At 36.8% G+C, this 22,582-nt stretch overlaps 1 protein-coding gene across 23 annotated transcripts in view; it reads left to right on the forward strand.

Annotated features, from left to right (window-relative positions):
• TRIP12 (thyroid hormone receptor interactor 12) overlaps nt 1–22,582 on the forward strand; it is a 149,564-nt gene that overhangs the window by 78,013 nt on the left and 48,969 nt on the right. For all 23 annotated transcript variants that reach the window (XR_006342373.1, XM_043909759.1, XM_043909757.1 and 20 more), the window contains 8 exons: nt 622–758; nt 6,016–6,099; nt 7,400–7,495; nt 17,432–17,580; nt 20,259–20,294; nt 20,377–20,472; nt 21,571–21,663; nt 21,856–22,017. Coding sequence is in view for 22 of the 23 variants with exons in the window: in XM_043909759.1 (XP_043765694.1) it covers nt 622–758; nt 6,016–6,099; nt 7,400–7,495; nt 17,432–17,580; nt 20,259–20,294; nt 20,377–20,472; nt 21,571–21,663; nt 21,856–22,017 (853 nt within the window). In the remaining variant the exon portion in view is untranslated. The remainder of the gene's footprint in view (nt 1–621; nt 759–6,015; nt 6,100–7,399; nt 7,496–17,431; nt 17,581–20,258; nt 20,295–20,376; nt 20,473–21,570; nt 21,664–21,855; nt 22,018–22,582) is intronic.

Raw genomic sequence — 22,582 nt, forward strand, 5'->3', positions numbered from 1 at the left:
CAATGAAATGTAGTTTGCTTCATGATAAATGACTTTTTTCCACATCTTATAGTAATGCCTCAGTGTGAAGCAGGTGTGTTCCCAGATCTCATCTGTATCTATCTATAAATATTGAATATTTAGTTCTTTATTTTAAAGGAGAAGCTATTGTCCATGATGAAGATAGTAACTTTTTTGATGATGTAAATCATCTGGGACTTAAGTGATGGGAACTTTGCCCATTGTCTTCTCTCTTCTTACCCGTCCCCCATTTTCAACTATCAGTCTGAAACTCCATATATTGATCCGCTATTTACCCAAGAATTAGAGATCTATTTTGAATGAATTGTTTCTGCTAAAGGAATCACTTTTCCATTTAGTTGAAGTGTTTAAAGATCACTTCTGTCTGAAAGGATGACAGTAGCTCATAGCCTCACAAAAGCTTGTATTGTCAACATGATATAGCTTGGAAGAGTTTTAAATATACAAAGTCTTGGTTGTTACCCATAGTGATTTTCTGCAACAATTTTTATGTAAAAAGAAGAAACTCGCTTTGTGTTCCATGCATTGGAGCTTTGTGCTGTGTGGACATTGCTCCTGGTCACTGTGAGCGCTGCCTATGATGGCATTTTTCTGTTGTAGTCGGCGAGGCTCTGGCCTGGGCAAAAGAGGAGCAGCTGAAGCTCGTCGACAGGAGAAGATGGCCGACCCTGAAGGCAACCAGGAGACGGTGAACTCTTCAGCTGCACGGACAGATGAGACTCCCCAGGGAGCGGCAGGTAGATTGGTACTTCTTAGGCCTAAAATGTGTTTATGTATCTTCCATATTTATTTGGAGATAAATTACTTTTTAGGTATACCAAGTATAATGGAAGAGAGGAGACAGCTACATCTTAAGATGTTAATAGCCATCAAACTTGTTTTATTTCAGTTTATAGATTTGGTTTTTGACTAGTTGTATTGTTTTTTGTTGTATAATTTTTTTCCCCCAAATCCAGATTTGTACTAATTAAGTTCAAAGGGCTTTTAAGAAGCAGAAACTCCCTTTCTGTTTAAGCTTATTAAATATTGATCAACACATATAGTAGTGGCCTGCTGATTTGCTTGAAAAAATTAAATTCATAATAAAAATGTATGGATATAGTTTATTGCTTCATCCATGTGCAGATTTTAATTTAGAGTGTTACAGTCTGTAAAAAATAAGTATTCGGTTTGAACCTAGCAGCTTTAAGAATAATATTATTCCTATTTTTATGGGTTTTTTATTCTTGATATCTTAGCATAGCAAAAATTAAGTCACCCCACCCCAAGTATGTATCCATTACCAATACATAAAGCAGGCTAAGACTTCAGTGGTTGATTGTGACTAACAAGTTTAAGAAGTAGTTTGTTATAAGCCTTTGTCACTAATATTAAAACAGATACAAAAATATTAGAATTCAGCATTATGAACATATGGTTATAAGTCCCTTAAATCTAGATAATATGTATAACTTTAGGTGTAGGCATATATATTCTTTATTCTTTCTTTTGAATGAATTAAATTCTTTCATGTATTTTTATTTAATATCAGAATATGTGCCAGTTTTCTTTATTGCCTACAGTCAATCATATGTACTGGTTTGGCAGGAAGGTTCTGGTTTTCCCACTACTGTCCATGTTTTTTGCCTTTTGTCTCGGCTTTCTGTCCAGCTTAACATCTTTACCAACCAGTCTTTCCTGGTTTTACATGATAAACTACATGGTGAACTTAACAGCATCTCATCTGGTAGTGCCTTTTTCCTAGAATAGTTTTTCTGAAGGGTTAAGTGGTAGAGTTTTGGAAAAATAAAGTGCATCGCACGTGCAGCTCATTGAAGCTCTACATAACACAGCTGATGCTTCAAGTCTGAATATGGAAGTGGAGCAATTCCTATGTGGATGACTCTTCGAGAGAGAGCTGCTGAGTGTGTTGTTAAAGTGGACTCATTATGATAATTATAATAGCTAACATTTACACAGGATACACCCCATTGCATACACACTATTAAGCATTTTCCATGTATTCTCATTTAATATTTGGAACAACCTGCTGAGGTGTGAGCACTGTTACTCTCATTTATAAATGAGGAAAATTGAAATGCACAATCATTAAGCTTGCTAGGGTTACAGGCCCAGATGTGTGACTCTTGAAGTGCACACTTGAACAACAGCTGTGTTGTTCTGCTTCCCTACGGTTACTAGTTGGTTTAATTCATATGAGTATAATTGGAGGCCAGAATGAGGGGGCAGTGTGTGAAATTGTGTTCCCTGGTATATTCACCTAAGAGGATGAAGACTTTAAGGGCTTAGATTCATAAGATTGCCCCCCTTGAAGGCCTGCCTCCATATTTGAAATCACAGTGTAATCTTGGTATTGTCCAAGTTTATGTCAGAGATACATGTGGCCTGTTCACTGATACTAGAAAGCACTAACTTGATTACGTTTTGGAGGCTGCGTTGAATACTGAGGGCTTTCTCTGCCAGTTCACTCAGGTAGTTCTAGAGGAAGAGGCAAACTTCTTACAAGCTCTGTATTAAATTCTTCAGTGTAATGTGCCTTAGTTTTTCAGTATATAAAACTGGAATTTAAAAAATGTAACGCTCTTTTAAGCTAGTGTTGAATATTAATTGATGGTGTTTAGAGCATCTTTTAGCATGCACCTGTATAATGTGTAATTATATTCCGAACAACCGTTCTTTTGGCCTTGCTCAAAAGTTTTCATGACACTAAGAATGTATTCTTGTTGCCTCCTGTACTTGGGTATCTGCTAAACCCTTAGCCATTCCTGTCAAGTAAAAGTGAATTCTGTCAGCTTTAACTGTATATTGGAAACTGCCTTACATGGTACTGTGATGATATGTGGAGACTCGATGGGCAAGATACCAATTTAAAAGAATAGATTGACGTCTCTTAAAATCTGAAATTGGATTTTTTTTTCTGCTTGATAACCTTGCTTTTATTAATACATTGTGTCTGGGGATGGATTTTGTGTGTGTTGTCCAACATTTTGATGTGTTCATTGAAGAGTTGTGTCACTGACTGCTAGGAATGGAATACATTTCTTTACCTGCATGACTACAAACAGCCACTCATAGGCTGAGCTAGTTTGGTTTATTAATTTTGTAAAACTTACAAAAAGGGAGCTACAGTAGGCCAGTGCTTTTAATATTTCCTTTCAAAGGTACGGCTAGCTCAGCTGGTAAAGAATCTGCCTGCAATGCAGGAGAGCCTGGTTCTATTCCTGGGTTGGAAAGAACCCCAGGAGAAAAGGGATAGGCTACCCACACCAGTATTCTTGGGCTTCCCTGGGGGCTCAGGTGGTAAAAAATCCACCTGCAAAGTGGGTGACTTGGGTTTGATCCCTGGGTTGGGAAGATTCCCTGGAGGTGGGCATGGCAATCTGCTCTAGTATTCTTGCCTGGAGAATCCTCATGGTCAGAGGAACCTGGCAGACTCTAGTCCGTGGGGTTGCAAAGAGTTGGACACGACTGAGTGACTAAGCACAGCACATTCATCAAAGGTATGGCAGCTCGAAAGAATCTTTTGCTTCGGGTTCAGTGATTTGTATCCAAATAGGCACTCATCTCAATTAAAAGTGAGAATATCCCTGCTCTTTCTTGTAGAGAACCTGTGGCTCCATGAAGGTTGGGACCTCACTATAATAATCTTAACAGCTCTTTTAATTCTGTGCTTTTACAAGTTTTATGTCTTGGTTAAGGTCTTTGTAGCAGGGCAGTTTGAGGTATTTATTATTCATTATGTAAATTCTTAGAATACTCTTAAGAGGTAACTTAAAGATAAACCTTAAACCTGTAGAATGGTTTAAAGTAAAACCAGTAGACCCTCTTATAAAACCCTCTAGCATTACCTTAAGTGAACCTTTCCATTTGTTTCTTAAAAAATGTGGTTCCAGAGTTTTTGAGGGGAGGAGAATACATAAGAGCAATTTTGTTTGTCACAAGTTTGTATTTGATTTCCACAGTTTGTAAGAGTTTCAAAGCAAGTTTAAAAGCCACTTTGCTAAGTTTAGTAATAATTGGAACCCAATAGCAGAATTGGTTAACATGGTTTCTGTATAATGTGAAAGAGCCAGTGTACATAAATTAAAAATTAGTACTGAAGAATACATTGAAGGTTCTGACAGTGTATATTTAATAAGAGTACAGCTTGTAAAGTCATACTTCCTGGGTTCAGATCTCATATCCGTTGTTAGTTGTCTGATCTTGAGCAAGTACACACAAAGCCTAGGTTTCCTCTTGTACATGACAGCGCTTGCAATACCTCTTTGTTTGGTTGAGAGGAAACATATGGACACATTCTCCATGGAGTTAACATTTAATTAGTACCTTTAAGCAGCATTACAAAGTAGTCATGGTTGTTTCCTTTTGTTTTGTTTTGTTTCTTGTTTTCAACAAGTATGAAGTTTACTAAATTCTGATACTCTTTAATATGACTATTTCTTCTTAGCCTGTAACTCTGAACCAGGGGTTTGTCAGCATTTTCTGTAAAGGGCCAGATAATTGATGTTTTAAGCTTTAAATAAGCTCTGTTGGAACCACTCTCTGGTTGTAGCACAAAAATAGCCATAGTTAATAGGTAAATGAATGAGTTTGGGTATATTTTAACAAAATTTTATTTACATAGTGGTGTGCTAGACTGGATTTGGCCTGTGGACCACAACGTGCTGACTCCTGTTCCAAACCATACTTTTTTTTTTTTTTTAACAAGTTAAAAAAAAAAATTCTAGTGAAATGATAGGATACTTAAATGAGGAGTGAAGAAAAGTGTTATGAAAACATGGAGTTGGTGGCTGGTATATTAGCATCTCTTTGTTCAGAAAAATCTGTTACATTCACATAGGTGATCCATGTGCCTCTTTTAATAATGACAAAAGTATTTGTCTTGGCTTGTGTTCTGTCATTAATCTGTCACATGGACATAGTAAAGTATTATGGATAATGTGGTCATTCTACATAGATGAATTGTTTGTTCAAAAAATGCTTTGGGACTCAACAGACACTGAGAGGAAGGGGCAGTTAAGCTGCTAGTTTTACAGGAATATATTTTTATCTCTTGGTCAGATTCGTAATAGAATCAACCACTGTTTACTTAGACTGAAGTATTGATCAGGTTAGCATTTTGTGTAGTAGAATTCTTCTGAATGTGACTCTTCTTGCCTTTGTTTTAACTATTGCTTTCTCTTTTGTACTTAAATTTAAATGTTTTGTGGTCTTCTGTTAATGTGTATCTTCAGTGTTTTGTCCTGAAAATAAGAGAGCATGATTTTTGCATACTCTTGAAATGGAAGAGAACATGGCAAATGATTGTATCAAGGCTCTAGTCCAGACTAGACTAGACTAGACAGAGCAGACTGAAGAAGGCACACATCCCTGTGGAGCATTCTCCCTGTGTTACGTTTGTGATTACTTGCCTGTTTATTAAATATCACAGTGGCTTTAGCAGTGTTATATTTATGGACTTTTCATAGAGGAGTTCAGAATAAGACTGAATTGAGGAGCAGTTTCAAAGAGAGGTTGGTGTCTCAGACGGTAAAGCGTCTGCCTACAATGCAGTAGACCCGGGTTCAATCCCTGGGTCGGGAAGATCTGGAGAAGGAAATAGCAACCCACTCCAGTATTCTTCCCTGGAAAATCCAATGGACGAAGAAGCCTGGTAGGCTATATAGTCCATGGGGTCGCAAAGAGTTGGACATGACTGAGCGACTTCACTTTCACTTTCAAAGACAGGAGGAAACTGTGAAAATCATATATGAGTGAAATGCAAGGCTTGTATGTTATGTTTGTTTCTGTTGTCATCGAGCCATCTTTTTTCCATAAAAGCTACATAATAAAGTCTAAAAGAACGTTTGCCTTTAATGTATTATTATCTATGAATCTTTGCTTTTTCTTTTTAAAGATAAACCAGACATAATGAGTTTTAAATATTCTTCTCCTAACCCTCACCTTCTCCACCCCGCCTCTGCCACCCACCTCCTCCCCCTCCCCGCCCCCAAGCCTCTAGTTCTGTTGCAGGGGCTGTGGGCATGACCACCTCTGGGGAGAGCGAATCTGATGACTCCGAGATGGGACGGTTACAAGGTAAAGACCGTTATCAAGCTTATACGAAACCACGGTCATGGGCTGCCTGTCACTGTGTTCTTTATTGAAATTTGAATAAGCTCATATAACTATAATCTAGCAGTGCCCACCCATATCTCCAAAAAAAGCTCTTGATTTACTGATTAGATGATTTGGAATTGGAAGATGACCCATTTGTTTCTTCATCTTTACTATTTAAAAATAGATAAAATCTTCTGTAGTGTATTTTTTATTGTTAATTTTTTTTTTTCATTATGGTTACATATGCAGCTAGTAATCTGTTAAGGATGATACTGAAGAGGGGTCACTTCATATATTGTTCTCTGGTACCTAATAACAGTGCATCTGGTAGGATGCTTTTTTGCTATATTCTTTTGTATTCTTGATCAGCTGTTTCAAAATGAATGTAGAGTGTATGCATAAATTCTAGGCATTATAATGTTGTAAGTGCTTTTTTAAAAGCAGCTTCATATTATGTATACGTTGTTTACAAGTGCATGGGTATGTATTTTTATTGTCTTCAGTTATTTATCCAGTTAGTCCCCAATGTGAGACTTGCAAGAAACATTAATGAATGAGTTTCAGATTGTCTTTTTGACTGAAACTCTCATGAACAGTTTTTCTCACTTTTGGGGACTGATAAAAATGATTTTTCCTATGTTTTTAGAGAATCTTATGATCATATCTGATTAGGAAATAATAGAGTAAAAACAGAGCAAATGTACTTAACATATAACTTCTTCAAAATAAATGTTTACTTTAGGTTTTTCTTGGACTATTTACATGGTCCCTGTTGGCATTAATGTTTAATATATCCATAAAACTTTAAGACGCCCTGGAGTTGACACATACGGGTGTTGTAACTTACAGTAATTGCATTAGTATATACAAGTGTGGTTTTGAAAAGTTGCATGTAGCTTCTCTCTCTTTTTTTTAATATTATTTTTATTTTAATTGGAGGCTAATTACTTTACAGTATTGTAGTGGTTTTTGGCATACATTGACATGAATCAGCCATGGGTGTACATGTGTTCCCTGTCCTGACCCCTGCTCCCACCTCCCTCCCCATCCCATCCCTCATCCCAGTGCACCAGCCCTGAGCACCCTGTCTCATGCATCAAACCTGGACTGGCGATCTGTTTCACATATGATAATATATCATGCAGCTTCTCTTAAAGTTTAAAATTGAAAGTAGAATTGTTTAAATGAATTATGTAATGAATCAGTTGTTGGAAGCTTCTAGATGAGATAAGCTGTATTAACAACTCAACTGTTCCTCCTGCTCTGCTTTTTTCCTTAGCTCTGTTAGAGGCCAGGGGTCTTCCCCCTCACCTGTTTGGTCCTCTTGGTCCTCGGATGTCACAGCTTTTCCATAGGACAATTGGAAGCGGAGCTAGTAAGTGAATACTTTTAAATTTGTCCTCTCCTCAAAACTCTTACTAGTTGAGTGCTGTTCTTAAACTGTTTATCTATTCATGTAGGAGAGTTTTCACATAGGAACTTTTCATGAACTTTAACCTATTTTAAAAAATAGAGCTTGTGCATATTCTTACCTTAAATAATAGCAACTCTTCAAGATTTTCTTCTATCATTTTATGTTTGATTACTAAATTGGAGCCACTGGAAAACCATCCAGAGTTAACAGCAAAACTTTTTTTGAGCTGTAGAGGATTAAAGACTCTCAGGTGATTACTTTGGTTATTATAACATCTGATTGCATGATTTGCATAGATTCATGTCTTGAGTTTTTTATGGTATAATAAATTTTAACAGAATAGGCAGTTGATTATACAGTGAGCCCAAATGGAAAGATTTCTCACAGAATTACCAATAACTAGACTCTTTTAATGAAATTAATGTAACCCAGAAATCTTACCATATATGGTAGACATAAGAGTGACTCTTTAAGTCTAAGTTTGTAACTAAGAGTATGATTTTGCATAATTACAAATTCCATTAAATTCCGTTTGGCTTTAATTCCTTTAGCTTCCTTAAGCAGTAAAAAATTTACATTTAAGCATTTTTTAAAATTGAAGTATAATTGATTTATAGTATTGTATTAATTTCTGATGTACAGCAAATTGACTCAGTTATACATACATTCTTTTTTGCATACAAACAAACATTCTTTTTTACTTATCTATAATGTTTCCATAGAGTCAGTAGGCTATTTGTAGACTTCAGTGTTAATTTCAAAACTTCTAAAGTGTACCGAAGCTTATTAGCACTGAACTTAAAAATACGTATTCATACAATTTTCAATCAAATATTCTTTTTTAAAAAAAAATGCAGTGTGTGTGTATATGTGCTCGTGTATGTGTGCTTGAGTCTTTTTTTCATTATGTATATATGTTACTGAAGCATAGTTGACTTATGTTTCCGGTGCATAGCAAGGTGATTCAGTTATACATATACACATTTCAGATTATTTTCTGTTGGTTATTACAAGATAGTGACTGTAGTGAGCTTTCCTGGTGGCTCAGACAGTAAAGAAATCCGCTTGCAATGCGAGAGACCTGGGTTTGATCCCTGGGCTGGGCAGATCCCCTGAAGGAGGGCATGGCAACCCACTCCAGTATTCTTGCCTGGAGAATCCCCATGGACTGAGGAGCCTGGTGGCCTGCAGTCCATGGGGTGGCAAAGAATCAGACACAGCTGAGCAACTAAGTATACATACACACAGTGTATACTATAAATCTTTGTTGATTGTTGCATATCTCATTGGCTCTTAATATGAATAGAAGGCTAGATTTCTAATGTACTTGCATCTTAACTTGACCTTATGGAAAAACTTGAACTTTTTGACTAACCGAATACTTGAGGATTTTAAGAAGCAATTGGTATTTTTGTTTTTATTTTCTTTTGCTGCCCTGTTACTCATCCCTCAAATAACACTCTCCTGCAGAGTTCTTAGGGACCCTGGAATATTGATTTTTTTATTCAGTGTCATTTATTAGGCACTGGGATTGTTCTGAGTCATGAATAGGATGATAAGCAGAGTTGTTTCCCACATGGAAACTTCCCTGTTAGAATGTGACCCTCGCAGTAAGCAAGACAATCATTATATAGTAAAATTTCAGGTAGTGTCATTACAGTGAAGGAAAACAAAGCAGAGAATAGAAGGAGATTGCTGGTGTTGTGATAGGCTGGTTAGAGAAACCTCTGAGGTGTGGAGATTTTGTGTAGAATAAAACAAAGTGAGAAAACCAGCACTGCAGAGGATCTGAAGGAAGGAGGAAGTGCGCAGCCAGAGGTGGAAATAAGTCTGGCCTGCTCGTTAGACTGCGGGAGGGGCATAGGAAGGTGAAAGGAGAGTGGTAGAAGGTGAAATCTGAGAGGTATAGGTACTTGGCAGGTCATGTTGGACCTTTGCAGGCCACAGCAAATGTGGGGTTTATCCTGAGGATAATCAGGATTTATCTTTATTATGAAAAAGAGCAAACACATGAAAGTTGAAAGTATTAGTAGTATAGTAACTTCCATAAGCCCATCAACAGTTATCGGTCCACACAACCATTGTTTCATTTTTACCCTTAATTGTTCTCCTCATTCCCAAGACTATTTTTATTTTTAACTTTTCTACCTGGATATATATGAATTTCTAACTATAAAAGTAAGGACATTAACATTTTTAGACAGTGTTGTGGTTATATTAAGATCTATACTTTGCCATAAGTACATTTGTGTGTGTGTGCGTTTTAAGAGAAATTTGATTTCATTTATCTTGCCACTTCATTTATTTTGGGGGGAATTTTTTTTTTCCTGAAGAGAAAAATTGTTGCAGAGCTACCTAGGCATATTATCGTTAAACATCAGAACTCCATATTAAGGCTTGACTATTGCACGTGGAATTAATGTAAACTATACACTAGAATCAGAGTAGAAAATGGTTACACACACCCATGCCCATGACTCAGCTTCAGCAGTGCCTACTTCGTGGCCAGTCTGTCTTTAACACTCACCAGCATCTCTCCTCTTGCATTAATTTGAAATGAATCCTAGATATTCTATAATTTTTTCTATAAACATTTCATCATGTAGCTCAAGATAATGCCCCTTAGAAAACACATACACATAGGCACATACATCCAGATTACTATTGTTATATCTGAGAAAGAAACCAATAATTCCTTCTTAATAGATGCCAGTCAGTCAGATTTCCATTGTCTCAAATGGAAAAGCAAAAGTAAATGAATAAATAAAGTAGATTTCTTGTAAACTGGTAGTTGGGTCTAGAGACTTTTTCAGGTTCAAGTTTGATTCTTTATTTTCCTCCTCTGATGGGGAAAGACGCTGCCAAAGTGATACAGTGTTTTCTCATATTTAGGAAGCATACAGAGTCATATCACCTCCTAAGCCATCAAAACTCGGTTCCTAGATAACAGGGATTACAAATGAAAGTATTTCATATCTAGTGATCAGTCTCCATTTATTAGGAGTAAAAGGAGTAATTTTGTTGAAATATATACTGAGTCATGTCCCTACTCTTTGCGACCCCGTGGACTGTAGCCCGTCAGTCTCCTCTGTCCAAGGACTTCTCCAGGCAAGGCTGCTGGAGTAGGTAGCCATTTTCCTTTTCGAGGGGATCTTCCTGACTCAGGGATCGAACCCAGGTCTCCCACATTGTGGGCAGATTCTTCACTATCAGAGCCACCTGGGAAGCCCATAGAAAAAATATCTCTCCCTTCTGTTTGGTTACCCAGGAGAATAGTTGGCATAGGAAAAATATCTCCTACCCTTTATTTACCAGTTTTCCATTCAGAGTGCTGTTGTTATTAAGTATCATTGTCAAGCAGGTTGAAATGTGTTTTAGACATTTCACTGATTTTCACTGATGATTAAATTTTCCACATTTTGATCTTTTTGGTGTGATCTCAGTAGTTTTTGAAGCCCTCTTTGCTTTCTGGTGAGTTAAGCTCAACAACTCCAACCATGAACTGAATGCTTGAAATCAGGCATTGCCTCAGAGAGCCCTGGTTTCCTTTATAGGAAATGGTATTTAGATCCCACAGTCTCGGCTGTAGGTGTATTTGCTACTGGATTGATCATTGTTATTAGACTTGTTTAATGGACAAACCTAGGAAATGATTATACTTAGTCTTTTAAGATAAAAACAATGAATTCATACTGATAATGCCAATTCAAATTCAGGTCTTCAGGGGTTTTATTTATCTGGTATTTCATACCAAAAGTTTCAGTTCCCAGGAATAGTTATTTATTTATTAGGGCTTCCCTGGTGGCTCAGATGGTAAACAATGTGCCTGCCATGTTGGAGACCCACCTTTGGTCCCTGGAAAAGGGAATGGCTACCCACTCCAGTACTCTTGCCTGGAGAATTTCATGGACAGAGGAGCCCAGCAGGCTGCAGTCCCTGGGGTCACAGAGAATTGGACACGGCTGAGCGAGTGTCACTTTCATTTATTTATTTACTTTATCCTACAGTACAAAATTCAGCTTTGCACCAAAACTAGTCATATTGAAAAAGTTTCAGTTTTGCAATAGTTCTTTTTTTGTTCTTGGGCTGTATCTCACTTTATGGTCAGCTTTTTGTATTTTAGTCATTTGAAATAATTTTTTTCATGCTGCCAGGTTGGTTTGCCTCCTTTGCTTTATTTTGCTTATAATTTTTGGGTATTGACTTTAAAATGTTATCTGGCTTTTATAATTCATATTATTTATATAGTTCCTGAAGTCAGATCTATAAATTTTTAAATGTCTTAACATCTTTTACTATCCCTTTAGCCTGTTTCCTCCTCCCACACAAATAACCTTTGTAATTTTATGGCCTGTCCTTTTGCTATTTACTTAAGAAAACAAAAACAAATCCATATTGTCTACTTCATACACACTGCCTTTCTTAGATAAGAGTAGTAAACTTTGCTTTGCCTTCCTCTTAACAGTAAATCGTGGTGTTCACTCTTCATAGATGCTGTCCTCGTCATGCACTGAGAGAAGGGGGTGGGGAGAGAGGGAGGGGAGGGTCCCCCATGCCTTTTGTGAAGCTGTCATAATGCTGCAGTGTGTGGATGTACAGTTTCTTAGCCAGTCCCGTCTTGCACATTTGGGTGACTTCCAGTCTTGGTTGTGTTGCAGTGAAATACAGCTTTCCTATTTTTTCCTATTATCTTTAGGCTAGATTTCTATAAAGGGGATTGTGGTATAAAGGGTATAAATGCACACAACATTTTGGCAGATGTAAATAAATTAGCCTCTTTTGGAGATTATAATGCATATCCTTGGGCTATTGTACATCTCCTGCTTTTGTAGTAATAATGTTGTCATATCCCAAACAGTGTAAGCAGCAGTTTAATCTTTTCTCTTGCCATCCTTTATGTTGTTGTTTTGTTTTGCTTATACAAGTGTTAGAAAGACAGTGGGGCAGTTTTTGTTTTAAAACATCCATCTTCTTTTATTTTTGCCCACATACATGTACCATTTCCAGTACTCTTACTTCTTTCCTGCAGTTCCTTTCTCCTATCTGGATTGTTTCCCTTCGGCCTAAAGAACTTTTCTTAGGTATAAATGCTAGCAGTGATTTCTGTCTGCTTCTGCTTTTGTTTGAGAAATCCTTGTTTTGCCTTAATTTTCAAAAGATCATTTTCCCAGGTGTAAAAATCTCATGTTAGCCCTTTGTAATGTCGTTTCTGGTTTCCATAGTTTCTGTTTAAAAATCTTACTATAACCTTTTCAAGGCAATTCTTTTCTCCCCTGGCTTCTTTTAAGATTTACTTTGTATTAATTTTTAAAATTTTTAACTATATTAGGCCCATGTGACACTTTCTTTCATTTTCAATTTGCTTGAGTTTCACTGAACCTTTGAATCTGTGAATTGATAACCTTTCATCAGTTTTGGAAAATTGTTGCCCATTATCTCTTCATATATTTTTCCTCTTATCTCATTATCCATTCAAGTGTTCTCCTTCATTTTCTCTGGGAGTATCAGGATTGTACACGTTCAGACTTTGCACTTCATATACTGGGTCTCTCTAGCTCTGTTTTTGTTTTTCCCAGAATTTTTTTTTTTCTTCTTATGCCTAGTTTGAAAACTTTCTATTGACCACATTTCAAATTAACTATAACTCTTTTTTCTGTTTTCTTCTTCCATTTTTGGTTAAATTCATCAATGAATTTTAGATTTCAAGGTGCGTTTTCCAGTTCTAGGCAGTTATTTGATTTTTAAAAATAGATTCCAGTTCTCTTTGAAATTCATTACATTCTTACCCATTTTGTCCATCTTTGCTTATACTTGCAATTTATTTTATTTATTTTGTATTGGAGTATAGCCAATTAACTATGTTGTGATAGTTTCAGGTGAACACCAAAGCAACTCAACCATTCATATATATATACATATATCCATCCTCTTCTAAACTCACCTCCTGTCCAGGCTGCCACATGACATTAAGAAGAGTTCCCTGCGCTGTATATGTATAGCAGGACTTTTTGGCTATCCATTTTAAATATAGCAGTGCGTACATGTTGATCCCGGGCTCTTTGACTATCATTTCCTCTATTACTTACATTTGCAATTTATTAATTATAGTTATGGAGCCTTTCCTGGTGGCTCAGACAGTAAAGAATCTGCCTGCAATGCGGGAGACCCAGGTTTGATCCCTGGGTTGGGAAGATCCCCTGGAGAAGGGAATGACAACCCACTCCAATATTCTTGCCTCTAGAATTCCATGGACAGAGGAGCCTGGGGTTGCAAAGGGTCATACATGACTGAATGTCTAACACAATCATAGTTACAGAATACCTAGCTTATAGTTTCTAGTGGTGTTAGCCTGCTTCTAATGTCTTCTCCCCCCTTTTGATTGTTAGTCACATACTCCTCAGCCTCTTTATACATCTGGTAATTGATTATGTGAACTGAAGAGACCCCAAGTGGTGTTTTCTATTAGTGTTTCCTCTTCAGTGTTAAACACGGTCAGAAGCTGATCACTTTGCTCCAGTCAGGGCTATAGCTTGTTTCATATATGGCTCATTTCACCTCTGGCTTATCCCTGTTTGTTGTGAGCCTCCCAGGGGTTTTTTTTTGGAGGGGGGGATTTTTTTGTTTTCCTAATTTCTTCTTTGAATTTTTCCATACCACGCACCTTGTGGGATCTTAGTTTCTCGACTAGGGATTGAACCCACACCCTCGGCATTGAAAGCTCAGAGTCTTATCCACTGAACCTCCAGGAAATTCTCTCTCCCAGGGTTTTTGCTGTTGAGAACCTTGCAGATCTCCATCCCCTTAGACTTTATATTCATTATGCAGTTTGAAAATGTTGCAGATGTCTTGAGGATAGGGGACACTGGCTGTGTGTGGTGGAGTCAGGCCTCCTCCCTCTGTGGGGACTTTGTCCTCTGAGTACCCTGAGACTGCATGAGTTTGCATTGTCTTAGCAGAACCTCTGACTTGATCCATGGTCCTCTTCACGGCCTCAGAACTTAGCAGATGTCCAGTGGGGCCAATTCACACTTGAACACACCAGCCTCCTGTGACTCCCTGAAATGCTAGGACTTCTCTTTCCTCACTATCAGCAGTTGGTAAACTCCTGCCCATGGGCCACATCAGCCTCCTGCTTGTTTTGATATACCCTATGAACTAAAAATGATTTCTAGATGGCTGAAAAAGTTTTAAAGAAGTAATATTTTGTTACATGAAAATTAAATGAAATTCAAATTTCAGTGTATATAAATAAAATTTGGTTGGAACACAGCCATGCTTGGCCTGTCGCCTGTGTCTGGTTTCATGCCACAATGCCAGGGTTGAGTAGTGGCAACAGCAACCCTGTGGCTTATAAAGCCCAAAACATTTACTATCTTGGCTCTTTGCAAGAAATGTCTGCCTTCTGACCCATAATCTTTGATAGTGGTTTTCAAAGTGTGGTTTATGAGTTCCTCGGTCATGCCTGAGATCCTTACGTTGAATTCATAAGGTCAAGGCTGATGGTAATTAGTAAGGTTTTTCCTTTTCTCTTGTTTGAACTAAAAGTATAAAAGCTGTGGTGGGTGTAAAACTGCTGGTACCTTAATAAGAATCAAGGCAGTGACACCAAACGACTGGCAGTCATGTTATTCTGCAATGTCAAGTAGGTACATGTCTTTTAAATAATCTTTGTGACGAAGTAGGGTCCTTTTTTTTTTTTCTTACACTTCATCTCAGATAACCTTGTATCATAGGTTGAGAGTGGAAGTGAAAGTGACTGTACAGCTCTTTTATTAAGCCTGATATTTAAATGATTTGCAACAAGAACAAAATAGTGCATTTATATTATATACTTAACACTGCATTTTTATTGTGTTCAAAAAATACAGTCTTTTCCACAAAAAATTTGTTTATATTAATATGTAATGAATTAATCGAGTATTTAAAATTTTTTCTCTTTTAGTTCCTGACACATTTTATAAATAACAATAGATATAAACCACATACACAAGAGTGCTTTTGGGACTGGGGAGGGATTCTTAATAATTTTGTATAAAATAATCCTTAGAACCAAAATTCACTGATCTGTTTGAGGTTATTTCTCTTCATATAGCAAAGGAAAATAATGGCGTTGACTTTTTGTTGTCACTTTCAGGTTGGGATAAGGTCTTTTTACGACCATCCCAAAAGACCAGTGGCATTATGACAGTTTTTTTTTTTTAATGATTACTTTGATCATGCTGAAATGATCCATATGCTTAGAATTGCCAACCTCAATGTTTATAAGACATACCATTGCTTGTGTTAATTTTTCCTATTTTTGGTTGTGGTTTTTAGGGTATACTTTGAATGATTTCATTCTTTAAAAACAAATCCAGAAGCAGCTAAGGATTCTTTTGTTTTCATAGTTATTTTCCCTTCATTTTTTTTTTCTCTCTCATTATTTCAACACAAAAGTGATAAGCCTGCCCTAAGTGGAACTGATATTATTTAGTTTGAAAAAATTTAAAGATGCTGTCCCTTAGAACTTGAATTTCTCATAGTATATTTCTGGGTGGACTCTTAATTATGATGAAAGGAGTTAGTGATATTCTGCAGTTAAATAATAGAGAAAACAGACTTTGTTAGGATTATTGTGCATCCCTTTGAAAGATGTTTGCCCTCCAAGAAGATTGTTCGTGTTTAATTGGGGGGAAAAAATTGCTGTTCATGTGAACTCTACATTCATTGACAGTTTCCAAACATGTATCATTTCTAAGCATTTCAGTCATAAGTGGATTTTTTCATTTCAGTAGTAAGTAAAAAAATCCAATACACAAGGAACAATTGGAAAAGGTCTTGAGAACGAAAGGGGTTGAATAACATCAGGTTTACATTTGTAAGTTTCAGTGGAGTTAATAGTGGCTCCAAGAAGGAGGGTGTCCAGAAAAATTTGAAACACATTTGTAGACTTTATTTTTTAGTTTATTGATAACTTATTTATTGTGGTAGTTGAGTCTTAGCATTTTTCAAATGTTTTGAGGATGGAATTAAACCTTAAAAGTAGAAGTTCTCTAACGCACTGTGGTAGCATATGCACATGAAGTGAGAGGAGGTGAAAAGGCCCATCTTTTGATGTTTTGGAAAATCATTCTTGGCATTCCCTTTTGTTAGATGCATTACTGTTCTGTTTGTCTTTATTTCCATGCTTTCACTGTTACTTGGATTCCTTTTATTCTGATGGAGGTGTTTAGAGGTATATAACATTTCCTCTGATGCCTGGGCATCATTGTTTACCAGGTTTTTATTATGGCAGAAGACTTTTTGCTCACTAGATAATACATATTTTTAAAAGCAGGTAGCTCATCTGATAAAGAATCTGCCTGTAATGCAAGAGACCCCGGTTCAATTCCTGGGTTAGGAAGATCCCCTGGAGAAGGGATAGGCTACCTCACTCTAGTATTCTTAGACTTCCCTGGTGGCTCAGTTGATGAAGAATCTGCCTGCAATGTGGGAGACCTGGGTTCGATCCCTGGGTTGGAAAGATTCCCTGGAGGAGGGCATGGCAACCCACTCCAGGATTTTGCCTGGAGAATCCCCATGGAGAGAAGGACCTGGCAGGCTGCAGTCCATGGGGTTGCAAAAAGTTGGACACAACTGAGCAGCTAAGCACACACATGCTGATGAGTCCATGTTAGTCTTGTGGACATTACTTTTCATTGCATCTGTTAAAACCAGTCAACACCTCTCATTTAAAAAAATAAAAAGTAAAAGAGGAGAATATAAATAACTGTGACATTGCTTTAAGGCGGAGTAAAATCCCTCTTTAGTTAGGTTCCAAAGAAGAAAAGTAGCCAGCTGACTGTGTAAAGTCACACTAGACACCTAGTAATAATTTTCTTAAAGGTTTAAAAGTATTGATTTTATTTCTGTGCGCAGGTTCTAAGGCCCAGCAGCTTCTGCAAGGACTACAAGCAAGCGACGAAAGCCAGCAGCTCCAGGCCGTTATTGAGATGTGTCAGTTACTGGTCATGGGGAATGAGGAGACGCTGGGAGGGTTTCCTGTCAAGAGTGTGGTTCCAGCTTTGGTAAGAGAATTTTCCCCTCATTTTATCCCACTCATGCCCTAAATGCTGCTCTTATTTTTACTAAAAGCATGATCATTGTCATTAGGAACTTTAGAATATAATAGAACTAAGAGATAGTTGAGTGTGACTTATCCTTGTATTTCAGGCCTGTAGAGATTGTGCATGACTTAATGATGAATGACTAAAATTTCTAAACCATCTCTTGATGAATAGTTAACTTATCTTTGATACTTAAATGACCCATGCAGTTTTCAGTTTTAAGTGGTTATCCCCTTTAGGTGGTAACTTGACTTACTATGCCAAAACTCACATGCTTTTTTTTCTTTTAAACTGGTGATTCATGGGACAGTGTTAACAGCTCACTTGTGGGTTGTCTTTGTAGGCAGTCAATACTTCCTGCTTGATAGTTGTGTGCATGTTCATGCAGTCCAGCCAGAAGACCAAATGGATCCTCCAGCTTAAAAAGGGGGTTATGTTAAACAGAAATGAGAAACAAAACAACCGTACTCAGCAATAGAAAAACGAATTTTAAAAAGTCTCTTAATGATTTTCAATAGTATGTTTGATGTTTAGAATTTATTAACATCTTAATCCCTTAAGCTTTTTAATGTAAAAACAGAAAGAGAAATTGCCATTAGTAAGTGTGTATGCCCTTGAGCATGGTAAGTCTTTTAAGTAGTGACTTGGTAATTTTCACAATGCAAGTTTAAAGAAATTGGTTATAATTTAAGATTAAAATTAAGTCTGAATAAAATAATGACAAGATTAACATAGACATGAATATATTCATAGATAATATTACCTTGCAAGTTAAAATAAATATCATTTAAGTCTTTGTTTGCACATCTAGTAAAGTTGACAAAAATGGAACCAGGATTGGAGTATCAGATTGTCTCATTTGATCGCACTATCAAATTATGGAGAGAGCTGAGTAGAGACCAGTCAAGTACAGGATGATACAGTCTTCATTCTGCTTGTTCTCACTTGTTGGCTGGCTCTACTCTAGCAGAAAGTAGTGAAGGATAGAGCAGTCTCTCTTCCCGTGCAGACTTCCTGCTAACAAGCTGGCTCTCAAGCCTACCAGTGCCATCCACAGGCTTGCATATTAATATTTTTTAACATTTCATGAAAGTGATATTATCCTTTGTACTCTGACATTTGCCTATGTTTATATGCATACTCAAGTTATTGATTTCTTCAATAGCTGTCTTTTATGACCTGAATTAAACTTCCTTGTTTGTTTTTGTTCATTTAAAAGTAAACAGTAATAAAGAACTAGGTTACCATGTAGCAATACTGTCTCTTTTAAACTGCAGCTTTTAGTTAAATAAAGAAACTGTTAAATCTGGGCTGAAACATTAACACAATCTAGTTTTCTTAATTTGCTGGTTATTGATTAGATTTGAGTACTTAGTGGACCTGCGCTAGTCAGCTCATGCTATTAGTAGTGAGTTGTCCAGATTTGTCTTTCATAACAGTTGAATATTACAAATATATATCCATCAATCACCATACACTTGTATGACCATAAACAGTCATTTTTGGTGAAGAATCTTATTTCCAGCAGTTCTAAAATGTGGTCTTCCAAGGTCATTCCCCCTTAAAGAATTGGATAACTTATTGTTTTATCTGTTAACATAACAATTCCTTTCCATTTAGAGTAGGTGTGTTTTGTGACTGATTTATAGGTGATTTGAGACAGAGTGCATGCTCGTGTGTGTGTGTGTGTGTGTGTGTGTTTATGTGGTATGTTTAATAGAAATAGTTATCAAGACCTCTGGTATATAGATATAATTACCCAGCATAATTGAGAGCTGAGAAGAATTCACATTAAATGAATGTTATGTTAGAATATCTGGTGGCTGTTATTATAATCATATATTTGATTGGTACTTTACAGCTTAAATTTGACACATTTAAACTTTTCCATTGAACTGCAATGATTGCTTCCCCAAGTAGGAAGTTTCTTTGGTAGCTTTTACTGCTTAAAGAAGATGGAGTGTGTACCTAGTAGTTTTGCTTGCCCTCTTAAAAAACACAGTTGAAAACTGCTTAAGGTCTTTTCCACAAAAAAAGCTAAAATCACATCAGATGTTTGGACTAATTCATGTGTTTGTGAAATAATTATATTGAGTTTTAATCTGTACCTGATTCGTTTTTCATGTGATCAATATTGTGTTCACATTCTATACTGCTGTGTATTTTACAGCTGAATTAAGTGGTGCTTAGTTCAACTTTTAGAGAAGCTGATTTATAAGAGTTTAAGCTATGATATTGAATCTGTACTGATAGTTGTTAATTTAACAAAGTCTGTGGGCTTCTGGTCCATTTATTTGTGTATGAAGTACTTGCTGACAGAGAAGTCCTCAGTGATGTTTTCATGGGCTTCTGAAATGGTAAATAGTGGTACCTGGAGGGTTGGTTGTAAGCAGTGTGAATGCTTTGTTTTTGATCCGAATCATGAGGTGATGATTATCCTATGTCAGCGCTTTAGTGTGCGAGTCACGCCATCCCAAGCATAAGCATTTCTTCTGTATGCTTGCTAGGTTTTAACTTGAGGTTCTTTTTTTATGGTAAAGTTTGTGAGTCATACTGTTCTATTTCAGTTGAAATAGAAGAAATAGTTCTAGGACTTTTAAGAATATAGCTTCTAATACTTTGTTAAATCTTTTAAACAGATAACATTGCTGCAGATGGAGCATAATTTTGATATTGTAAGTATGTGCTATGTTTTAAAAGAATCACTCCAAACTTATATTTTTGGTTTTTATTGAGTGGACATGGCTTCTTTTCTAGATGAACCATGCCTGTCGAGCCTTAACGTACATGATGGAAGCACTTCCTCGATCATCGGCTGTGGTAGTAGATGCAATTCCTGTCTTTTTAGAAAAGGTAATCCTACTTTTGCCCAACTGTTGGAAAGCCAGCATAGATAGGGGCATCAATGAGACCTCCTGACTACTGAATTCTAAAGTTGTGTATCAGATTGTAAGGCCACATTAAAAGACATATTTTAGCATCCATTATCTAACTAAAGTATATTTTTTAGCCAAGATTCCAGAAAAATGTTTCATGTTTAGCAGAGCCGTGATTTAAACCTGATGCTAATAAAGCATTTGTTAAAACATCCCGGTGTTAAAATTTTTAATAATGACAGTTATTGCACTAGTGTAAAATCTTTCAGAGAAGAACTTAAAGCACTTGATTAAAAATGATTTCATTGTTTCTAGAAAACATCCCAGTGAGGTTGATAGCTATTTATACCCTCATTTTACAGCTGAGGAGACTGAGCCAGACAAAATGCCTTGCTCAAGGTCATAAAGTGAGGCAGTGGAGAAAGGAAATTTTTTCATATGGTCTGTGGTAGGTTGTTTTTGGTCTGTTTTAAGGACCTTTTTCTTTTTAATGCACAATAAAATTTGCATTATCTGAAAACCTTGAAATATGCTAAAAACTGTAAAACTTGATTTTTAAAATTTGTTCCATAAATCAACCCACTGATTTTAAATCTGAAGATTTAAAGTTACATAATTGAATTTAGTGTATCCTTTATGTAAAACATACTTTTCAACATCTTATAAAGTGGTTGGAAGGAAGCTATATTGCCAATATGTTATAGCTTACGTGCATAGGTCACTGGTTTCCTGTGGTGGGTTTCAGGTTAGAGGCAGTATTTATTGTTCAGTTGCTAAGTCATGTCCGACTCTTTGTGACCCCATAAACTGTAGCCTTCCAGGCTCCTCTGTCCATGAGATTCCCCAGGCAAGAATACTGGAGTGGATTGCCATTTCCTTCTCCAGGAATCTTGCCTATCTAGGGATCCTACCTATCTCTTGCATTGGCAGGCAGATTCTTTCTCACTGTGCCACCAGGGAAGCATAGAGGCAGTATAGATTGATGAAAATTAGAGAAGATATTTATTCACATAGAAGATGAGTAGCAAGTAGAGCACTTGAATGATAACCTTGTTCTTTATTTATATGTTCCCAGCTGCAAGTTATTCAGTGTATTGATGTGGCCGAGCAGGCCTTGACGGCCTTGGAGATGTTATCACGTAGACACAGTAAAGCCATTCTCCAGGCGGTAAGTGTTGTTACCAGAGGACTGTTTCCTTTAATATTGAATTTTAGATCCACATTTGTATTAGCTCCTAGATCGCAACCTCTGTAAGGTTCCCATGCTGTTTCCAAGGTGATGTGCCAGACTATTTTCTTTTTTTCATAATTGCTGATAGAAGAGTATTTCTTCGCTTTTAACAGTTTTCCTATATTTTAGGGTGGTTTGGCAGACTGCTTGCTGTATCTAGAATTCTTCAGCATAAATGCCCAAAGAAATGCACTAGCAATTGCAGCCAATTGCTGCCAGAGTATCACGCCGGATGAATTTCATTTTGTGGCGGATTCCCTCCCATTGCTTACCCAAAGGCTAACCCACCAGGTAAAATACAAACCTATCTTATGTGGCATAAAACATTTTTATTAAATTTTTTTTAAATGCCTATTTCACCTGGAGTCTTAAATCTTTCAACTGGGTATGTAAATTGGAAATACCTCTAATCTTTGTCTTTTCCTGTTAACTAGTCATGGACCATATTAGGTTATTTTATGAAATTTCAGTGGATTTACCCAAATGACAAGGTATCAACTATTTTGACTTTAGGGGTGAATTTATTATTTCAGCAGACACTTGAGTGTTTGCTATGTAATACAATGAGAATTTCCTTTTGTAAAGATCACCCTTTCCTGAAAGCTGTAGGGTTAGGTAGACAGGACCAGAGAGGGTGTGGATTAAGATCAGAGAAAAGATGAGACTATGTATGTTCCACATAAAAATGAAATAAGAAATGTAGATTGCAGTTGTCTGAGACTGGCAAAGAACAGGAGCAGTTGTAGAGGAGAAGGCATCAATGGGTCTGGTGTGTGATATGATAAGTAGAGCTCATGTAGCCTCTGTTGCAGGACAGATGAGTCAAGTTTCAAGGTTGTAGAGAAATGGAATTTTC

The sequence above is a fragment of the Cervus elaphus genome, chromosome 8 (assembly GCF_910594005.1).
Source record: "Cervus elaphus chromosome 8, mCerEla1.1, whole genome shotgun sequence".
In the NCBI taxonomy this organism is placed as follows: Eukaryota; Metazoa; Chordata; class Mammalia; order Artiodactyla; family Cervidae; genus Cervus; species Cervus elaphus.